General features: G+C 44.2%; 1 protein-coding gene across 6 annotated transcripts in view; it reads left to right on the forward strand.

Annotated features, from left to right (window-relative positions):
• Positions 1-21,322, forward strand: part of REPS2 (RALBP1 associated Eps domain containing 2) — a 1,031,179-nt gene that overhangs the window by 864,721 nt on the left and 145,136 nt on the right. For all 6 annotated transcript variants that reach the window (XM_086934261.1, XM_086934263.1, XM_086934264.1 and 3 more), the window contains one exon: positions 16,255-16,341. In XM_086934261.1, coding sequence (XP_086790387.1) covers positions 16,255-16,341 — 87 coding nt within the window. The remainder of the gene's footprint in view (positions 1-16,254; positions 16,342-21,322) is intronic.

The raw sequence follows: 21,322 nt of genomic DNA on the forward strand, positions 1-21,322 counted from the left end.
TGGTGTCTGACATCACGACATTGCTCACATTGGTTCCCCCAACGGCGACGACCTTTAGTGTCATCGACCTGAAAAATGCGTTCTTTTCCATCCCCATCCATCCTGATAGCAGATATTTATTTGGCTTTACGCTGAATAATAAATCGTATAGATTTTGTCGTGTTCCTCAAGGGTATACTGAGAGTCCTAGTATCTACAGCCAGGCTTTAAAAAGACAACTTGATTCTTTTCAATTGCAATCTGGAGTTGCTCTTATCCAATATGTCGATGACCTTTTGTTAGCTGCAGACACTTATGCACAATGTGAGGAGAGTACGCTTGCCTTGCTTTCCTTTCTGGCTCAGAATAATCACAAAGTTTCGAAGAAAAAGCTCCAATACTGTAGACCCAAGGTGACCTACCTCGGTCATCTTTTGTCTAAGGAGGGGCGTGCATTAACATCAGATCGAATTCAGGCGATACTAGACACACCAGTCCCCCGCACTCAGAGAGATGTACGTGCCTTCATAGGATTAACATCCTTTTGTAGACAGTGGATCATGGGGTTTTCACACATTATCAAACCGTTGTTAGCGTTACTGTCCAAAACTACACCAATGCCCCTTGAATGGACAGATGAATGTCAAAATGCTTTCGAACAATTGAGACAGGCCCTTTGCTCTGCACCCGTGTTAGGTACACCAGACTACTCAAAGATTTTCACATTGTACGTGCACGAGAAAGATGGGTGCGCGTTATCAGTGTTAGTGCAAGCACACGGGGATAAGCAGAGGCCATGCGCGTATTTCTCAGCCATTCTTGACCCTGTAGCACGAGGATTACCTGGGTGTTTTCGAGCAGTTGCAGCAACAGCAGTAGCTATACGGCAGAGTGAGGGAATAGTATTATCGCACAAACTGTTGGTGCTAGTTCCCCACGCAGTAGATGCCCTGTTAAATCAAACAAAGACTCAATATCTTACCAGTGCACGTTTAACAGGATATGAGCTTACACTTTTGGCGCCACATATCACACTGAAAAGATGTGCTACCCTGAACCCTGCCACTTTATTGCCCTATCCGGTTGAGGAGGGTCAGGAAGAAAAACATCATGATTGTGTTTTCCTGACCGAGGAACAGACAAAGGGTCGTGTCGACTTACAGGATATGCCACTTCCAGATGTGGATGGGGAACTGTGGGTTGATGGATCGTGTTTGAGGCTGCCAGATGGTACGACTTCCGCAGCATATTCGATCACGACACTTAAGACAGTGGTAGAAACAGCACGAATACCACAAAAATCGGCTCAGGCAGCAGAGCTAATAGCCTTGACAAGAGCCTGCGAATTGAGTGCTGGCCTATGTGTGAACATATACACAGACAGCCGATACGCCTTCAGAGTAGCACATAACTTTGGGCTACTATGGAGAGAACGTGGGTTTTTAACTTCTCATGGAGTACACATTATGCACGGAGAGCTGGTGCGTGATCTCCTAAACGCGTTGCTTTGTCCAAAGAAAGTAGCGATAATTAAATGCAGTGCCCATAAAAAGATCACTGATAAAGTGGGCCAAGGAAATGCTTTTGCAGACAGCATAGCGAGACAAACAGCTATGTCCCGAACTGACTCCCCCATGTACGTAACAAAATCACAAGCTGAGCGATGGTATGATGCTAGAGCGGAGATACTAGACATCCAAAAATCAGCGACTGAAGCAGAACTTGCGGCATGGGCAGCAGATGGGGTGATAGATGATGAGGGTTGTTGGAGAAGCAAAGACATGGAGAAATGGAAATTGCCTGCAGCTTACTTGCAGGCGATGGTTCAGATGACACACGGCTTAGTGCACGTGGGAGCTCTTGCGATCACTCGATTGTTATCACGAGTTTGGGAGAATCCCGAGATTGCCAATACTGCCAAGAGAGTAGTGCAGACCTGTCTGATATGTCTACAACATAATCCTGCGAAAGGGACCCATACTCCGAAAGGAGGGTTCGTTCCACCTTCTGCACCATTTGAGGTACTCCAAATGGATTACATCCAGCTTGAACGTTGCAATAACCTTAAGTATGTCTTAGTGGTGGTGTGTGCTTTTAGCAAATGGGTTGAGGCCTTCCCCACGAAAGATAATACGGCTTTGACAACAGCTAAGGTGTTGCTCAAGGAGTACTTCCCTCGATTTGAAGTTTGCAAATTTTTGTGGAGCGATAATGGGCCTCATTTAGTTGGGAAAATTGTGGAGTATGTACTGAAGGGGTTGGGGATCCAGCAGAAGTTTCATGCTGTGTTCCACCCTCAGTCAGCAGGTCTTGTCGAGCGGTACAATGCTACGTTGAAGCTGAAACTGGCTAAAATTGTGGCGTCCACGTCATTGAAGTGGCCGGATGCCTTGCCGCTAGCATTGCTCTCTCTTAGATCAGTGCCCCACTCTCGAACAGGCCTCACACCGTATGAAGTGGTGTTCGGAAGGCCTATGAACATATGGGGAGTGCCTAAGCCGCGATTGATACATGATGTGCCTTGTATAATGATGAACAATTATTTGGCACGATTAACAAATGATTTGCTTTCTATTCATCAACAGGTTCGAGAAGCGCTCCCTGACAATTCTACTGGAGAGGCTCACAATCTTCGTCCTGGGGATTTTGTTATGGTCAGATCGTTTGAGAGGGCGAATAGCTTGGAACCGAGGTGGCGTGGCCCCGAGCAAGTCCTCCTGGCTACTCGAACAGCTGTACGAGTGACCAACAGAAAGCGGTGGGTGCACTCAACTCACTGCCGTCGTGTTTCTCCGGACCTGGTGAATCCTGCCGTGCTGACCGACTACAAGGAGATTCTGGATAAAGAAAAGAGCCCAGCTGTGACATCGGCCGAATCTGAGGGAGCCTTCCCGGACCACACTGTTTCTGGACGACAGCGCTACGATCTGCGGCCACGTTAGGAAGAAGATTTTTGGTTTTTCGAGACTGGTTGGTTACCGCTCTGGGGTTTGTGAAACGGAAGCCGGGAATCTCAAGGGGGGGGGATCAGTTCTGCCAAGAGTAGCGACACCCGTCTTGACCCCGGAGAAGAAAACAACGGCTACCTTGGAGCTCAGCACCGTATTTTTCTTTTTTAGGTATACATTTGAGACATTGTGAACTCTTTGAACTATGGCGTCTTCTGCATCACGAGACAAAAGAATACTTGGTGCCATCCTGTTTGTCTTGACAATCGTGGTGATAGCAGTAATAGCCTGGGTAGTGGAACTTGTGGTGCCTGTACGTGAACATTTGCTGCCGACTACCCCGGCTCCATCTGAACATTTTCACTTCACTTTGCCTTACCATGAAGAACGGCACCGACAGACTTATTTGAACAATAGCTTCATTCAGATTTTGCATCATACTCACAATATGACGAATACCTCAAACTGTTGGGTGTGTGGGATGTTGCCTGGTCATCAGAAGAAAGGGGGCACTCCACTCATTCCACTTCCATTTTCGCATAATGGTTCTTGTAACGCCTGGTACACTCTTCTTTTCACTCTACGATGGCCAACGAAAGGGGGGGTGCTCTTCCGGTTGAACAAAGTTTGCTACCATGACCGGGATGGGTATCCACAAGCTGAGGGTACTCGATTTGAATGGGAAGAGTACCGCCCCGATAATGTGTCTGCACCCCGTGTTTACAGCAATCAAAGGAACATTAATATGTCCAGTACACACGTTATTAATGTCATCACTACTAAGGCAGACCTTTGCATTCGTAATAAAGGCACAATCCCGGTGGGGAAAAGTGAATGTAACACTACACTTACATTTGACAGCCCGAACGGTATATCATTTGTGGCATCTCGAAATACTTACTTCATTTGTGGCAATAAAGGTTACCATCAGCTCCCTTTAGGATGGTTAGGCACATGTTATGTATCTTTTGTATTACCCCCTGTATTCATTGCCCCACCAATGTATCATAACGATTACGTTCTTTATCACGACTTTGTACTAAATCGTGTTAAACGTGCTGTGGTCTTAGATTATATTGACCAGACAGATACTGCATTACAACAGTATGTAGACTTCAATTTGGGGTTGTTTTCCTTTGTGGGGGCTGCGTTGAATAGCCGGAAAATACGACGGCTGACTCGTGTTGTTGAGGCTGTAGCCAATGATACTGCTATTGCTTTGGGGAACATAACAGAAGAACTCCAAATTTCTAGGATTGTTACGCTCCAAAATCGTATGGTTCTAGATGTGGTTCTAGCTGACCGTGGCGGGGCATGTAGAATCATCGGAAGTAGCTGCTGTGTGTACGTGCCAGATAATTCGCCTTCTGTTTATGATGCCATCTCAAAGTTGCACAAAATAGCTGCTGAAATACACCCGGACAATGGAACTTGGACTCTTTCAGGGTGGTTCTGGTCGATGCTTACCACTTGGGGTTGGAAACTGCTGACGATTTTGTGTGTCATTGTTGGGATACTGTTTCTTGTATATTTATGTATACAATGTGGTCCTGCCTTATGTTCTATGTGCTTGTCGGCTTGCATTCCATCTAGACGTACTCTTGCTCGAAATGAAATGATGCTTCATAAAGAAGTTGCTCAAATAATGTTAATAGATATTGAAGATGAGTACCCCGACTATGTCCACTATGAGGTAGCTTCAGCTAAACGCTAAAAGGGTCGTCTGTCGTAATTTGACGATGGCCGGGTTAGCGCTTAGCTTTGCTACACGTTATTTCCCTTAACTTGGCCATATTAGAAAACGCCATTTTGTCTGTTGCGGCGGCCATTTTAGGGAATGAGCGGCCTCGTGGTCAGCATGCCCTTTAGTCCTTTGTCCGTACCACTGACCACTCGATTTTGCCCAGCAACAGGCTATTTTTAGCAAACGGTCAAGCCTGTACATGCGCAGTTCCAACTGACCAGTCACCCCTCTGGAATGTGCCGCCAAACTGACCAGTGGAGTTGTGACCCCTCCCATGAGTTGGCTGTGCTCCAAAAATGACCATATATGTACATAAACTCTGTAACCTTGTGCCGCCTATCTTTTTATTGCTTGTAAACTGTATAAAAGAGGGACTCACACCAACGTTCGGTGTGATACTTCTTGCATTGCCGAAGGGTTCTGTAGGAATGTACCACCACCCCATGTGGTCTTAATAAACTTGTCCTTTGTACTTTTCAGTTTCCGTGCCAACAGTTCTTTCGATGTAAGTGGGTTATCTACGGAGCATGTAGGCCTTGGGAACCCAATACCACAATGTGGGCCACTTTTTTTTTTTTTACAGTTCTAACCTCACTATTTACCTTTCACAGACTTTGGCCTGAAACAATACCTTCCGTTCCTCTGGACTTAATGTGACTGTGGGACAGTGTTGGTCGGACTGGCAGTGCCAGATGGGCCATCTTGAAAGGACAGTGTGTGGGCTGTTTATTTGGTCCTGTGGTGGTTTGTGTGTGTGTTTTTTTTTTTTGGTTCTGTCACATCGACGGGACCACAACAAAATGGCTCCCACGCGATTTGAGCCCTTTGGCTTTGAAACCTGCTCATGTGGCACTGCCAGCGTGCCCAAGAGGCCAGCCCAACACTGCTTTAGGATAAGTGCCACTCTCTTGCATAACGCGCTTGTACTTATTTCCCAAACGCACAGGGGCATCAAAATGTTAATTTTAGGTAGCAACTCTGCAAGGATTTTTGCCCCCCTCCCCCAGCAAAGTGAGTGGGAGACAGTTTCTTAGTAGGGTAAACCGATGCCCAGTGTGCCTTCATGCCGGACTCCCGGGTAGTACACAGGTGGAGGGCATAGTATGGGCATGTGAATGACTGCTACACATGTCTTAGAAACCAGGGTTGGACAAAAAAGCAGAAGTATAAAGACTGGGCTATCTGTTGGAAGACCTGAGTTTCAAACTGTTCCTCCTCCATGCTGTAACGGGCAGGCCACAGTTCTTCTCTTCCTGTCTCATATGAATAAACTGCTGCAAAGAAACAAGGGGTGCATGTGATCATACCTGCCAACTCACATGGTGCTACCGTGTGTCACACGATTTCAGCTCCCTTCACATGGTCACTCGGCAAGGGGTCGAAATCTCACAGTGGCAGTGAAAACAAGCTGAAAACCACTCTAAGCAGTGGATTTCCAGCTCTTTTTGGAGGCTGTAAGCAGCCGATATCCATGAAAAAAGTGTAAGAACACCCCAGGACATCGCTGACGGCCTCGATGACCCTTTTCTTTCGTTTTTTTGGGGGGTGAGGCTTGGTGAGCGACAGAGTACCTCTTAGATACCTCTCAGCACCAGGCCTGCCCCCTCCAAGGCCCCGCTCAATCCTCACACAGTGAAGTTATTTTGTAAGCTGGCAGGTATATGTGATTGCTGTGGCTTACCTAGGACTGAGTCTCACCCGTCACTGGGGAACAGAAGGACTAGAATCTTCATCAGGTGTATAAACATATAGTGAAGTGCGCTGGAGGCATTTTGGGACTGAGAAGAAATGAGCCTTGCTAATGGTGATGGATACATGTATTATTCGCTTAGATGTGCTTGGGGATGGTGGATGTCTATAGTTGTGTGTTTTGCTGTGTATGTGATGCCTGATCAATCCTTCCCCCGAAGACATTCAATTGGCGTTGCCTCCTTTTTAGTTGATTCCAGTTTGGAGAGCTTGGTTTAATCTTAATTACAAATCTTCTTCCGTGCTAGACAGAGGTCCATGTTAGTGTTGCTCAGGAGGCATTTTGCATGCTGTAGTAAGCCAGGAATGGCCTTTAGACCAAGGATGGAATTCTCAGTGCATGAATCATCAACAAGGTCCAACGTCATGTTTGGTGCACCCAACAGGTGAAAACATCATCCTGCTTTTCAGGGATCATATCCGGATTTCCTAAAGGAAGCCAACCCCTTAGGATTCCACTTGTGGTTGTCAAAACTGAGGAGTTGAAGAAAGGATGAGAAAACTGAGCACGTGAACTCACAGTTCAAGGGAGTCGTGACTTGTACATCCAGTATTGCATGTATTCTGCAACATCCAGGGAGAGGAACCACACGGCGGATAAGGGATGCTGGTTGAGCTAGGGATCAAACATCAGTCAACCCCTGGGGCAGGAGTCTCTAAAACGGATTTCTAGGGTAATAATGCCAGATAGAGGACTATTAGAGCAGGAGAAACGTATGTCCCTGGTACCAGATGACATACTCAAGGTGTTAGGACTATGAGGTTGGGCTTTGGGAGCCCCACAGAGTGCTGCGAACGAGTGTCCTCCAGGGTCTATCAAACCTCAAAGAACAGCCCTTTGTGAGGAACGACAGCATCTTCCTCACAGACGTGATAACGTTTAGCAATACATTGGCACAAATCTCTGGGTCCTCCTACACAAAGATGTAAACACCACCAGCCCAGAAGCTCCACTGTATATTACGTTATACGCCGCGTGTAGTTAACTCTGGTGTTTCAGTGGCAGACCTAGCCACTGTACGACTAAAACACTACATATTGCGTTGCTTCATTTACAGCTTATCTGAGGCATCTATCTTTAACATTATTCCACGCGAGACCGTTCCTGAGTAAATGCATTCTGCTGCAGTCTGGACCCACCTTAGAAGAAGCTGTCCAACTGTAGAGCAGATGCATTCTCTAATTTCAGGACATCCTGTTTCTTGCTTTTTGGCACAATCGTTGCTAAGCAAAGCTCATGTCTTTGTAATGCAAGTACTTTCGGCTGCCATCTTTCTAGAATTCCATGATGTTCTATGCTCTCTCTGGCATATCTTCTTGCTCACCATGTTAGTGGTGGGAAGGCAAAGTCCCCAGACCAGAGGGCCCTGCCGAGGCAATTTTGTTTAAAGAAGCACTGTTTCCTTGCACTTTACTCCAAAATATTGAGGTAGTCACCTTGGTTTGGTCCACAAGGTATTCTGACAATCTAAAGTGTAGCCTATGAATATTAAACATGACTATGATGACATCATGACACGCAGAACAGGAATCCTGTACAGAAAACCAAACAGTAATGTGGAGAACTCAGCCCACATAATGCACTTTATTGGAAAAAGGGGTCTAAGAGGGGTGTTCAGACAGGAGCAAGAGTGTTATCACGGTGGGAAAGAGAGCATATGAATAATTTATGGAAGATTTAAAGAAAGGTGCTTCTCTGCAGGGGAAGAGCCACCTGGTACACATGTAGGGGAGTCTGTTATCTGGGCAATCTCAGAGCCACAGATTTGCATTAGGCCTGGGTGGTAAACTTCGCTCCATTCATGGAGTTTGCTGAGTTTTCCACACTCCGCAGAGCACGCAGAGTTCCAAAAAACTCACAGAGCAAATGTCAAGTTGGCAAGCACGAGCAAGTAAAATCCATCTCCTGGCGAGATTTCTCAATGCGGGGGATCAGATATCTCAACGCCGGCGGTCGAGGATGGTCAATACCGTTCGCATTGAGAAACCTTCAGTTTGTGTTGAGAAAGCTGCCACTCGGGTAGAAAATCTACTCGAGCAGCAAAAAAAGAAGCAGCGCCCTCTTGCGCTACGCAAGGTGCCGTTCGCGCTGATTTTACAGCTTGGGACAAACACCCGGCGCCGAAAATCAACGCGAACGGTATGATCAAACACACTCCACCGCTTGCGAAACTCTGCGTAGCACGGTGGACTTTGCATTCGTGACCTTTTGGGATTCTGAGTTTCAGAGTATATTTCTGGAGAAAGTGGATTCATTTCTTCAACCTTAGATTTTCTTCTCTTTGCGAATCATATGCAGTATGGTTTATCTCACTGCAGTGGAGTTGCCATATGGCCAGTTTTTACCAGCCTGGCTGATATTTGAATGCCAAGACAGGTAAATCGTCAAGAAAATCATTAAAATCCAGTATTCTCCCCTACTATTGAAAGCAACAGATGCAGGATAAAACCACGTCATAAGAATGTTATCGAGACTACTAAATGCCTTTTACAGCAAGCAAAGGAGGAATTCCTGTGTTAAAAAAAGAATACACAAAATGTAACACTAACTGCTATTTGTGTATCAGCTTCCTTCACTTCCAAAGCTCCCAAACACGATGATGTCTTTCTCAGAGAAAGGTGGGAAAACTCCACTACAGCGGAATAAATAACCAACTAAAATATACTAGTGAACACTGGCAAGCTCTGAGGTGAAGCATGTGAGGCCTGTGTTCATGCATTTTTGTGCAAATAAAAGATGTTTTGTAACAAAGCAATACTGTCCCAGGAGAAAGCAAAGAATGCATAACGAGCTTGGTTTGTGAATACGAGGGAAAGAAACCCTCTTTCACCCTTCAGAAACCTCAAATCCTAATCCCCACTCAACAGGTTGTCTCCCTGTCAACACACACCCTTAGACATAAAGCCCTGTATTTTGTAGAAGAAAAAGATTAAGGCTCAGAGGAAAGAGAATCCCACCCACGTATCAGTAACAAACCCTGCAGTTGCAAATGCCACAGCACTGCCTGACTGACATTAAACTTGGATTAGCCTTCAAGAGCACATTAGAGCGGGAAAAGTACCCAGATGCCGCTGACGTTTACTCTCCTCCATTTTTGAGGCAGCCCATATATATTGTGTTCTTTTGTTCGATGGACTCTTACTAGACCACACTGTGAGACAAAGGTCTGTAATGTACAGTGGTTCTGTAGAAAAATTGATTGTATGGCAAGTCCTAAGCCTAACATTATTGCAACCTCTTGTTTAGAATAAAGTTAAACATTATTTTTTATAGTATTTTTTACATTTTTTATTTATACCAAGAGTTTACAAGAATACAGTTAATACTTAATATTGATGATAATGTTATTGAGATGGTTTGGTTTGAGAGAAACTTGTTCATGTTATAGATTTCTAAGAAACTCTCTATGGCTGATGAGGTAAATATGTAAGTTCCCCAGGAGCACACTTTAGTATTATAAAAGATCGCAGATGCTTGCTGCACACTTTCTGTAATGTGTTGTGCTCCAATGTGATCGCAAGGGAGAAGTTTCCTTATTTTGTTGTGGTGCAGCCCCAGAGAAATGAGGATGCGCCTTTGCACCTGTGTTACCGATATGGGTGCAGGGGCACAGAAGCTTTTGGGAGGTGTGCTGTGTGTGAGCCGTGTGGGATGGTGCACAGTTAGTGTGCCCCTGAGTTTGTCCCTAGTGTGGGGGACATAAGAGTCTCAGGGACATAAGATGCATGGCCTCAAGGTGATAGCAGTTGCACACTGCACCCGCCTTTGGGGAAATTTCAGTCTGCTCTTGGAAGTGACTCTGAATTTGCCGGTAGTGGACGGTGGAGGCTCGGTTTCAAACCCATGATCTGTCTTTCAGGGATGCACTCTCCCCAGCACCGACTGTCGGAGTGCTTTTTTTTCCTCCAGAATCAGACAACTGCTTAATTTGAGCCGGTGGTTTCCGGTGCTCTGCACAGGCACTTAATTGTCAACACCAGCACTTATGACAGTCTGCCACCTGGTGGCGCTGTTTGTCAAATTCAGAGATGAGCGCAGCAACAGTTGTTTATTAAGTCAATGTACATTTAAAATGACTAATACCTTCCACCCGAGCCATACTTATAAATTTGGGGACTTGGAATGGTGTGAATTGTCACACTTGTAGGAGTACAAAGGTTAGTAGTTTCATTGGTACTCTCATTGGTAGAACCTACAGAGGCAATGGTTGATGCAAAGCGCAGTGACCTCCTGACGAGGGCCCTGTCGCTTATTATTATTATTTTATTTTTACAAATTAAGCACCGAATTAGACACACTTTTTTGCTGTCTGTCCTGGGAGCACACAGTCGAGGTTGTGCTCCAGAGCAAAGAGACGTTAATACGAACTCGGGTGTGTGGTAGAGTGCTTCAGATGCAGTCACACACTACCCATTCTCCTCATTCCTCGAGTCATTTTTAGGGTTTTCCTAACATTTACTTCTTTTATCCCACCTACAACCTTGTCAACAGGCTGCGAATCATCGTTAAATATTTATAAACCGGAAGTGCTTGATTATCTAATGACAGTGAATAGAATAAAAATGGACCAGGCTTCAATGTACGAAATGGGCGCCTTGCCAAACATGCTTGAGCATATCACCGTAGCCGGGGCCACTGGCAAAAGGCAATTGTTTGGCTGCTAGATATTTCAGCAACAAAAAATGAGTCTTGCTGAAACCGACCAAAAGTTATTAAAGACAAAGCACACATAAGGAAATACCCTGCATGCACTTAGGAAAAGTTAGCTGGTCACATTTCAACTGTCATTTCCTGTCAGCAGGCATTAACAGAAGGTGCTGTTTACCTATGGTAGAGTAAAACATTGTAATAAGTCCAAACAGTGACATAAGGCCCCAGAATGTGGTGCATAATTTGCCTTTTCTTCCCACAATAACTTGGTCAGTCCTGCTGCTAATTTGGTTTCTATTGCCGCATAATTCCAGTGTCCCGACATAAACCCACAATGCACGTTTGGTGCAACATATACATGTTTAGTGGAAGCAGCTCATGAGCTAGATAACTTGTACAAGTTTCATCTTGATATGGCGCCAATGAGCAACTTGTTTAAGATATGGTTTTCATGGGTAATATGCATATTGTTCCCGTGAGCAACTTGCTTAGTGGCATCGTGCAAATGAGTAACTTGCTCAGCGACATCCGGCAATAGCGAGTTAAATGCTCTCCAATAACATTTCCATTAATCTAACATCGATTCCTGGCTCGGTCAGCTCAATCAGTCCTCCTTTCCAGATTGATAAATGGAGTGGCATTAAATTAGGCAACAGTTACATCCATTATTTAGAAATGGAAGATGTGTGAGATTAAATACTATATAAATGAACCCATTATTATTATCGGTACACAGGCATCCACATCAATTGGGTCAAACTGACCGACACATGTTGACATTGATCATCAGGAGCTTGCAGGCAAAATTTCCATTGAAAAGGTGTTTTTTGGGTTTGACTTGTAATTGGGCTTCATTTGACGAATCTACATGAAACTGTCTCATAAAACAGTGACTAAGGGCCTTACTTGGAGTTTGGCAGAAGTAGGACAGCTGCTGATATGTGACAGATGTTCTTTCCACTGAGTTAAGGCTACAGTGATTTCAATGGTCCTCTAAGCACGGGAGATGGCGCATCCACCAGTTTTTGGCCTATGCCCTCCACTGCTAAACTCTCAATAAGGCCATATGTTTTGGCCTGTCAAGTTTTGTACACATCTGTCCATGGTGGAAAAATTGAAGGTTGAAATAGTGGATCAAAAAAAATGTGTTTTCCATTTTAACATGCATAGGAGACTTTGCTCACAGCTGAAGCAAAAGTCTCCGGAAAGAATTACCCCATACATTTCAGAAAGTGGAGCATTTTATCAGAGCACCACCTTTTCATGATTTGGTCTAAATACATCTTGTAGTTTTAGGGATTTTATGTAATGATATAAAGGTGCCAAACAGCCTCAAAGGGTTCAACACAGAGATATCTTGATATACTGATCATCTGCCCGAGGTTATGGAACTCTCTCTCCCAAGAAATCTGGTCATATCCACCAACCTCCATTTTCAAGAAGGATGTTAAAATGATTCTAATAAGCACAGTCCTACCATAAGATGGGACCCAGAGACGACCTCGGACAGTGTGACTCCCAGGGTGACCCCCTTGACTAAACTCATATACAAGACTAGCAAACGTGCCCCTCCCCCACCCAGTAGACTGACCATGAATGATCGCCATGTGGTTGTTTTACATTGGATCACCCCTGGCTTCTAGAAGAACAACCACAGAGGAACCACATAATGGTTTGTGACTCAGATACAGTTGTTTTGAGAATATTTTTAAAGGAACGGGTAATGTTTATGTTTTTGCTTGAGAACTCTGATTGGCTGGACATTACAGGAACGGAGGCTGTTACAGCCTCCATTAAGCAACAGGAAGCTCTGTGCTTGAAGTGCACAGAAAATGAAAAGCCCTTAATGGTGCACATAACCCCATTCCCATGTGGGATCTCAGGTGGCACAAAAAGGCAGTTCACTTTCAATGGGTAGGGTCCGGCCAACTCCTGCTGCCTATTGCCTCTGGCTGTGCACAGGCGGTTGACCACAGGTCATGACCCTAGACCAACTCTGCAGCCAAACACTGCTGGACATAGGCAGAGGCCATGTGCAGGTGGGCGTTGAGCACAAGACCCAACCTACTGGGAGAGTGTGGAACGCAGTGGCCAGAGCGTCTGACTCAGGAGCTGGGGATCGGGGTTCAAGGCTCACCTTCAGCAGCAACATCCTGTGATTGTGGGCAAATCACTTAATCTCCCTGTGCCCATGGACTGTGCCTGGATACCCTCATGGCTGATAAGTGCGCTACATAAACCTACAAATAATAATAATGATAACAGTCAGGTCTTGTGAACCAACTCAACCAGGGCCTGGACGTGGAGGGCACTAGTTACTCATCATGACACCCTCTCCCCTTTTCGGCTCAAAAAGCATCTTTGTGCATGGTTATGGGTACCAGATTGTCTGTATCCAAGATTATGAGGCAGAACATCTGTTCATGGCTTGCAGGGTTTTTGTTCTAGGCTCCTAAAAACCAAGAATTAGAAATAGTTTGATTTCACCATAAACGCACACTGACCATATGTGTGATCTAGCCATCATATATGATGAGCAGCACATGTGTTTACATAATTTAAAACTATGTGTTCACTGCAGTCGAAGCCTGTAAATTTAGAACCGGAAAACGGGGGACCTGCAAAACTAGAACGTATGACCCAGCTCATGTGCGGGTTTCAAGCCTAGAAGCCAAGCAGTGCTTAATTTGAGCCAGTGGTTTCCGGTGCTCGGTAACCGCACTTAATCATCAACACCAGTGTTTTTCATGCACACCAGTTAAGGACACAATAATTTACGGGCAGATTAAGTGATTTGCCCAGAATAACAGGGTGTTGAGCTGATGCAGAGATTTGAACCTTGGTTCCCCAGCTCCGAAGTCGGCAGCTCTGCCCACTACAACCATCCTCTCCGCACTTTTGTGGTTTGTAGTTGGTTCTGTTTTAGGCGGTGCTAACAGGAGAAATGGGCTGGTGCAAGCTGCCTTCTGACGAGAGCCCCGGCACTTATCTTTTTTTTGGTGCGAATTAACCACTGAAGCCAAGGCTACAGACTTCGTAAAGTGAAACAAAGGTGGATTAATACTTATGTAGTTACCCTTGTCAGTAAATACTGCATTTGTTTCAATACAAATCTCCTTACTTCTGACCTTCTCAGTAAATACCTCATTTGTTCCACTGCCGATCTCATTACTACTGAGCTATATCATCATGAGGGGATTCTCAATCACTTGATCTAGTTTTTTCACTTCACAAGTGGATTTTACAGCCTGAAGTATTATGGCATTTTCAGAAGACCACTAGCATCTCTGTAGTTCCTGGTGCATCATCACAAAATGTTGAGGTTGTGGGCGAGGGGTTTGTGGGTGAAAGGGGAGATGGAAAAACTTTAAAATCCATCACATGGATTAATGGATTGATTGCGCAAGATGTGGATGCAATATAGCATAAAAATACAGAAATGCATTGAAAAACTTTGAGGGTAAGTTATGGTTTTCTTTCCTGGCAAAACCTTAACACATGTTGAAAGCAACCTCAGAAATTCACAAAAAAATGAATTGCTACATTTAAGTTATGATTACAAAACCTCGGACATTGGCTTGTTATGGTTAGCAGTGCAAACCATAACTTGCGCCTTTACCATGCACTGCTCATCATATCAATCACTGTGTGCATATCAAGCAAGCACAAGAAATAATAAAAGCCATCACTGTTTACCTCTGAAAAAGGCAAAATAACCCAAAAGTCTGTATATTTAATATGGGAAGAAGGGGTGAAATCTTAAAGTGTGCTTAAAGAATAGAGTACTTGTACAAAATGTACTGTGGTTCAATGGACTCTGTGTACTTCGGGTACACGGAGATGGTCAATTTCACATAACGATGTGGACACAATACATGATTTAAAGGGCGAAACATCAGTGTGGGACTGAAGGATGTACTTTTGGATAATATATGTATTGAAGTTGCTAGGATGTGGTTCATTTTAAATCATGTATCTATTGCACATCCTTTTAAATATGTAATGTTTTTATTTTCTCTATGTGTCATAATTAACATTCTTTAATGTGTACGTTATAAGACTTCTGCTGACAACAAAAAAGTATGATGCTGCTGATTTGCATATTTTGCGACATGCCCAAATTTACTGTCTGTGCACAAGATGTGGGGTAGTGGTCACGGTGATTAGTATTGTCTTGAAGTTCACACGTGTTTCATTAAAGTGGAGACAGAGTTTTAAGTGCTTTTTCCGCAGATAATTGGATTAAGAGTAGATGTGGTTCAGTAATTTAAATCCTCTTTACATGTTTCACCTGCAAAGTCATGGGTAGTATTTTCTAGCTACACTGGTGGTAAAGCACACAGACATAGTGTGATCTGGAGGCAGCATAGACTGCATAAGACTATGCCTACTTCTTTTTTGGTGCCCTTGAACCAATCGAAAGGCTAGTTGTTGGAATTACTCATGTAGCTGCAGTGTTTGGTTTTGGCAAATCTAAAAACGATATGCACCATTAATGTATATCAACAACATACTTCACACATCACTTGGGGCTGTGTAAGATAACAAAAGCTCTAAACTGTGAGTTGGGACATGTTTTATGTCCTGTACATACTGGGGTCATTGTGGCACCATTTTGTGAACTTATAAGAGTCCACAACAGTGTCAGATGTCCTTAGCAGTGCATGAAAGGAAGTGTGTTATGGTTTGCACAGTAACCATTACTTGACATTTTCAGCTAGTTTCTGTTTTGTTTCATAACCATAATTTCACTTTAACTTTGTTTGTGTAGTGAATTTGATTTTCTTTTAAATGTAAGTTAATGTGTTAGGAGCAGACGAAACCACAATTTACCTTAAACGTTTTTTTCATTTAATCCATAACCATTTTTTTAACAAACCATTTAATACCTGGATCAAGGGAAGTAATTTGAAAGTCTGGATAGAAGCAACAACATTCTTGTCAAGTCAGTTTCTAAGAATCCACTTGTGTTTTTGTTTATTGCTTGCTGCAACACAAAACACATTCCTGTTTCATTAAAAACCATCTTGGGCGATTAGCCTGTCATTCATAGAGTGTAATCTGGCTTACTGGTTAATGGTTATTTTGTATGTATGGCATTCCACTTGTATTTGATGTTTCATTGCCTCTACCTTAAATTCCTCGTCTCTGTGAGTCTACCTAAAGTCGCTTTATGTTTACAGATTGATCAAGGTTCTGAGGTTGAGTTACCTCCTCCACCATTGAAAAGGATCCCATCACAGACTGAAGAAAGCAGCCCTTCTAAAAAAGTAAGAGCATCATAACCCTTGCTAAATCCTACAAGGCTTTTACTTGCCTCTGATTGTGTTTATTCCGCTGATATTATAATTCACTGAGATGTCCTAATGGCATGTGTTGTTTTTTTCATGGGAGCAAAGCTACCAATCTTGTATAACAGGAGAAAATGTATCGCAGTGGTGCCGGAAAAAAACAGGATTTTTTTAAATGTAGTTATCCTTCAAAGAAAAAAATTTATGGTTTATTATTACATTTTTAACATGAATTCTGTTTTTCTGGAACATGTTGAGTGTCTCTATATCCTGGGATGTCCACGCAATTTGGTTGTAACCTTTTGTGTCAATGACCGCTTGATCCTGGATGTAGGGTGAATAAGCAGGTGATCATGTGAAGCTCACAAAGTTGATTTATGCTCGCCAGTACAGGAGGAGAAAGACAAATGTCGGAGGATGGGGTGCATTATTGACTTGACATGGAAATTCCATCAGTCTTGATGGGGCGCTGTTGTCAGGCAAAATGTTGCTAAAAGCGCCAGGAAACCTCGAGTGGGAAGCTTTATGCACTCTATAAGTATTTAAATAAATAAATAAATTAGGGGATAGGTCTCCTCTGAAAGACATTGCCAAAAAGGTGCTGTATTTTTGCTGCAAATGTTCATCTTGGTGTCAAATGCTAAGAAGAGATCTGGTTGTGCGAGAACAGGATATCGATGTTCCGCAGAAGTAAACCCCTCAGTTCTAAACTGAGCCGTGCCCCAAATTGAGAAGTGTTCTTTTGTATTTGGGGGAGAGACGGGTTCATTGGATGGCTCCAGAGTTCAGCTTAAACTCTGATAGCTACCACAAGCTACTCCACTGATTGCAAAGTTGTACGAGTGTCTGTGCAGAACAGGATCCTGTCGATATGCGGGTTCCTCAATTTTGGAGGGCCTCTTCTGGATCCCTTTCGATAGGTATAGCAATGAAGGTGAGAGTTTATAGGGAACGAGTAGAGTCGCTTGGTGAAAACGAACCTCCAAAGTCCAAGACTGACCACAAGTTTCTTTAATGAAGTTTCCCTGCTGAGGAAACTTCATTGGCTTCCTATCTCCCAACACACTGTATTTAAGACGGCCTGCATTATTTTTAAATCCCTTCATGATCACAGCCCCAAATTCATTAAATGTCTTTTACCTAGGTACACCCCCTCCCGCACCCTTCGTTCTACTAGCCTGCAACTTCTGGTCACCCCTTCATTTAAACTACAACGGCAGGGTGGCTGCAGGTTTGCGACTCTGGCTCCTAAACTCTGGAACTCCCTTCCTCTTGAAATTCGATCTTGTAACAGCCTCCTGAGTTTTAGGAAATTGTTAAAAACTTGGCTGTTCTCACAGGCCCACGCGTAAGCCACTCCAGGTTCAGGTACAGGCTATAGCTAGCGCCAAGAAACCAGTCGGTGAACGTGCGCAATGTAAGAAATTATTAACATAACATAACATTGCGGCTCCGATTTTCTGTTCCCAGGATAGCGCCTCCTTCTTCATAAATGGATGGAGAAGTGAGGTTTCCCTCCCCAAAAATATATTCAGATAATTTCCTCTCCTTCTTGGGTGTATTGGGAATTAAATGAATTACTTTAACTGAGAGGTCTGATGTCAGAGCAAGCTGCCCAAGAGCACACGTATACAAGACGTGTGCCACCATGAGATAAATGAAGCATGCTACCTGTGCTGTGTTGTCCCTAACATAAGCTTCTTGATTTGTTAGTGGAACATTGAAATGCAGTTTAGTGGCCCTATGAGTAGTAACACCATTGCTTAAGACTGATTATCTGTTTCATGGCATAACTCCAACTAAGAGGAAATCCCACAGAATGTTATTGCAGCCCCCTTGGTGACCTGGTCTAGTCTGCCAGTGGCTGTTTTATTCAGCTGAGCAGCGTCTATTAGAGCAAAGAAGTAATTGGTTCTCTTGTTTACTTTTGGATACTCTGTTGGTTGATTCTAGATTCCGCCAGCTGACATAGATCTTTTTGAATACCTTGTCCTGAAGATGGTCTCATGTACATATCGTTGACACTACGAGATCGAAATGTCAATGATAGATCCACTTCAACTTCCTCATATCGGACTGCTAGTAATGCCCAATCAAAGTACAAGGATTATTGCACTGACTCTTATTTTGTTGAGTGGATTTCTGTGTTGACTATAGCCACCTCGAATTGTATAACAACTTTATTTTTTGTGTAACTGTAACAGATCTGGGTTAAATTCACCGTTTGTTTGCCCACTAAGCCAGCCCAGTTTGGACCCAGTGATATGCAAATCAGTCTTGACCCTGTGCCTCATAGGAACAATCCAGACCGAACTGCTAAGACAGGTCCTCCCTGGAGCGGAAACAAGCATCCTGGGACCCGTTTCAGGGTACGTCACTCTTCATCAGCCAGGCTAGCTTGAATCCAGTGGCACAGTGAGCAAGGGACCCACGTCTGGGCATACCTGTCCCACTTAGGGTGAAAAGTGTAACTGCAATAAATGATGGACGGAATGCGGAATGATTCAAACACTCTCACCCAGTCAAGAAATCTGGGTTAAATCCATCCACTTTATTTTGTGTGTCACCATTGGGTCAGCAAGTATCTGTTTTCTATTTGACTCCATGTGATACCATTTCAGATGGACGAATTAAGAATTTAAAATAAAATATACTGTTTTTTCAGTACCCTTTACACAGAATATGCCCCCTCATACCATAGCCATTATATACTTGGACCAGTCCCAAGTGTACTTTCATATTAATAATGTTTGAATTGTTTTGATACCAACCACCATAGTAGTGAAGAATTCTTCTCTAAATTACTCTTCCAGGAATCACTTTGCATCTAGATTTATTTGTCATTTCAGCCTCCCAGGGCATTATTGGGTTACTCTATTGTTCATAACAGCACTAAGGTACCAATGTAGGAGAGTAGTATCTGCTTCCTATGGTTACCCCCACTTTTTGCTGTGTTCCACTGTTTTTTCGACTTTAATCTGGCTGTGACCCTGCTAATCAGGACCACAGCCTAGCTGTTCTCTCTCTAAATTAAATAAAGAGCATCTTGCAGGTCTGCATTTTCAAGGTTCCCGCCGGATCCCAAAAAATCTGCGACACAGGACACAGACTTCAGACATCTTCGAGGCTGATATGAGTCCCCAGCAAAGCTGAGACCTGTAGCTGACACGAGAGACGTGGGACTGGAACTCCTGGACATCCTGCAATTTTGCAACTGCACCTACTTCCCGAAGTTTCCCGAAGTTGTGCATTGGGCTATTTGTTGCCCTTGCCCCGAGCACCTTTTGCACCGAAGCTTGAGAGGCCTACACTTCACAAGTGTTCTGTGAGTCCCCTTTCTTCACCGCAGCTCGAACCTCCTTCGCGATCCCTAGTCCGTTGGCTAGTGGGTTCCCACAAAGAACAATCCTTTGTTTCTTGAGCTTTCCTGGTTGCTCCCGAAGTGCTCTGACTCCTCTCTAAAGAGTGAGTCCCTCAGACCTTACTCGTCTGCACCAAAGCCAATCTTGTCATCTTGCGTGGGTTGCTGTTGCCAAGGCTTGTTGGGTCCAATCCGGATTCTGACGCTGCACCACTTGACATCCTTCGTGGGACAGCTCAAATCCAGCTCCTGGTCATCGTCGACGCATCTTGGTCCATGCGGCTGAAGAGTCAAGCTTCACCTACTTCACTTGAAAGCACCCAACATCGGCTGGCATCTTCTTGTCGCCATCCTGGTCACTGGCTAGTGTCCTAGACTCTCTCCCCTCTGCTTTCAGGTTCTTCACTTCTCCGATCCACCCTTGGATCCACCCGGACACTTTTCCTCTGGTCGCCTGCAGCACTTCTTCGCAGTTCTCCATTGGAATCGACGACGAAACCTGACACCAAAAGACACCTATGCACCCGGCTTCCGTGGGTGAGGTAACACGAGTACTCCGGTGCTCCCGTGGGTCTTGACTCTCGAAGTGTCCTAGTCTAAAAGGGTTCCATCGTAGTTCACCTCTAAGTGTCCCTAATCTTTAAAATTGCAACTTGTTCGTTCTCCATAGAAAGTCAATGGTGATTTGCGGCTGTGTTTAGACACTGCACACGTCCCCCGTGGGTCTCCTGTGTCCCTACCTTGGGTGGTTCCTGATTGCCCCAGCGTTTCTGCAGGCCCTAGGCCTGACTTCTATCTCTCACGTGGTTCTTATACCACTATTTTCGTATATGGTTTGCGAGGACCCTAGGGCAAAACGTATACTGTGCAATTTATTGTATGATAATTAAGTTCCTTGTATTGTACTTTGGTCTCTAGCCTCATAAAGAGACAGGAGGGGTTGTGTTTAGAATAAATACATATATATTTGATATATACCTTGTGTGGTGTACTTTCATTTGATCATTCAAGAGATTATGGATTGGTAAAACGAGCTGCTTTACATTCCTTCAAGACTTAGCCTGAAGGCTGCTCTCCACAGCTACCTCTAGGATAGCTTTCTTTAGGGGTGGGCGGAATTTGCGTGGTCGCGCTACGCAAAGTTCTGCGAAACGGTAAAAAATCTCTGCGAACACGCGGAATTGCTTGTTCATGATGTTTTTTTCCTGTTCGCGATCGCTGTTTGCGTGCTCGGGAAGAAACATCTCGCGAACACGCATTTTGAGAACACAAACAAGCAAAGAATTCCGCGAAGCTGCAGAACGCCGAATTTTGGGCAATTTCGCGATCTCTGCGGAACACGAAATTCCGCAAATTCCGCGAGCTGAACAGAATTTACCGCCCAGGCCTACTTTCTATAAAGGTTGTCTTAAACCTACCATCAATAAGTTTCGTTTGGACTGGTGCAAGGTGTTCACTAGAATAGTGGACATCATATGCCAGGCCAACTTCTTACATTGGTGTGCAGCGTGTAGGATTGCAGCTTGCATTGTTTTACCAGATAATCTTGAGAATATCATTTGAAAAATCACTAAAGGTACCAGTAGGTACATATAATAC

This window comes from Lissotriton vulgaris, chromosome 8 (genome assembly GCF_964263255.1).
Source record: "Lissotriton vulgaris chromosome 8, aLisVul1.2, whole genome shotgun sequence".
In the NCBI taxonomy this organism is placed as follows: domain Eukaryota; kingdom Metazoa; phylum Chordata; class Amphibia; order Caudata; family Salamandridae; genus Lissotriton; species Lissotriton vulgaris.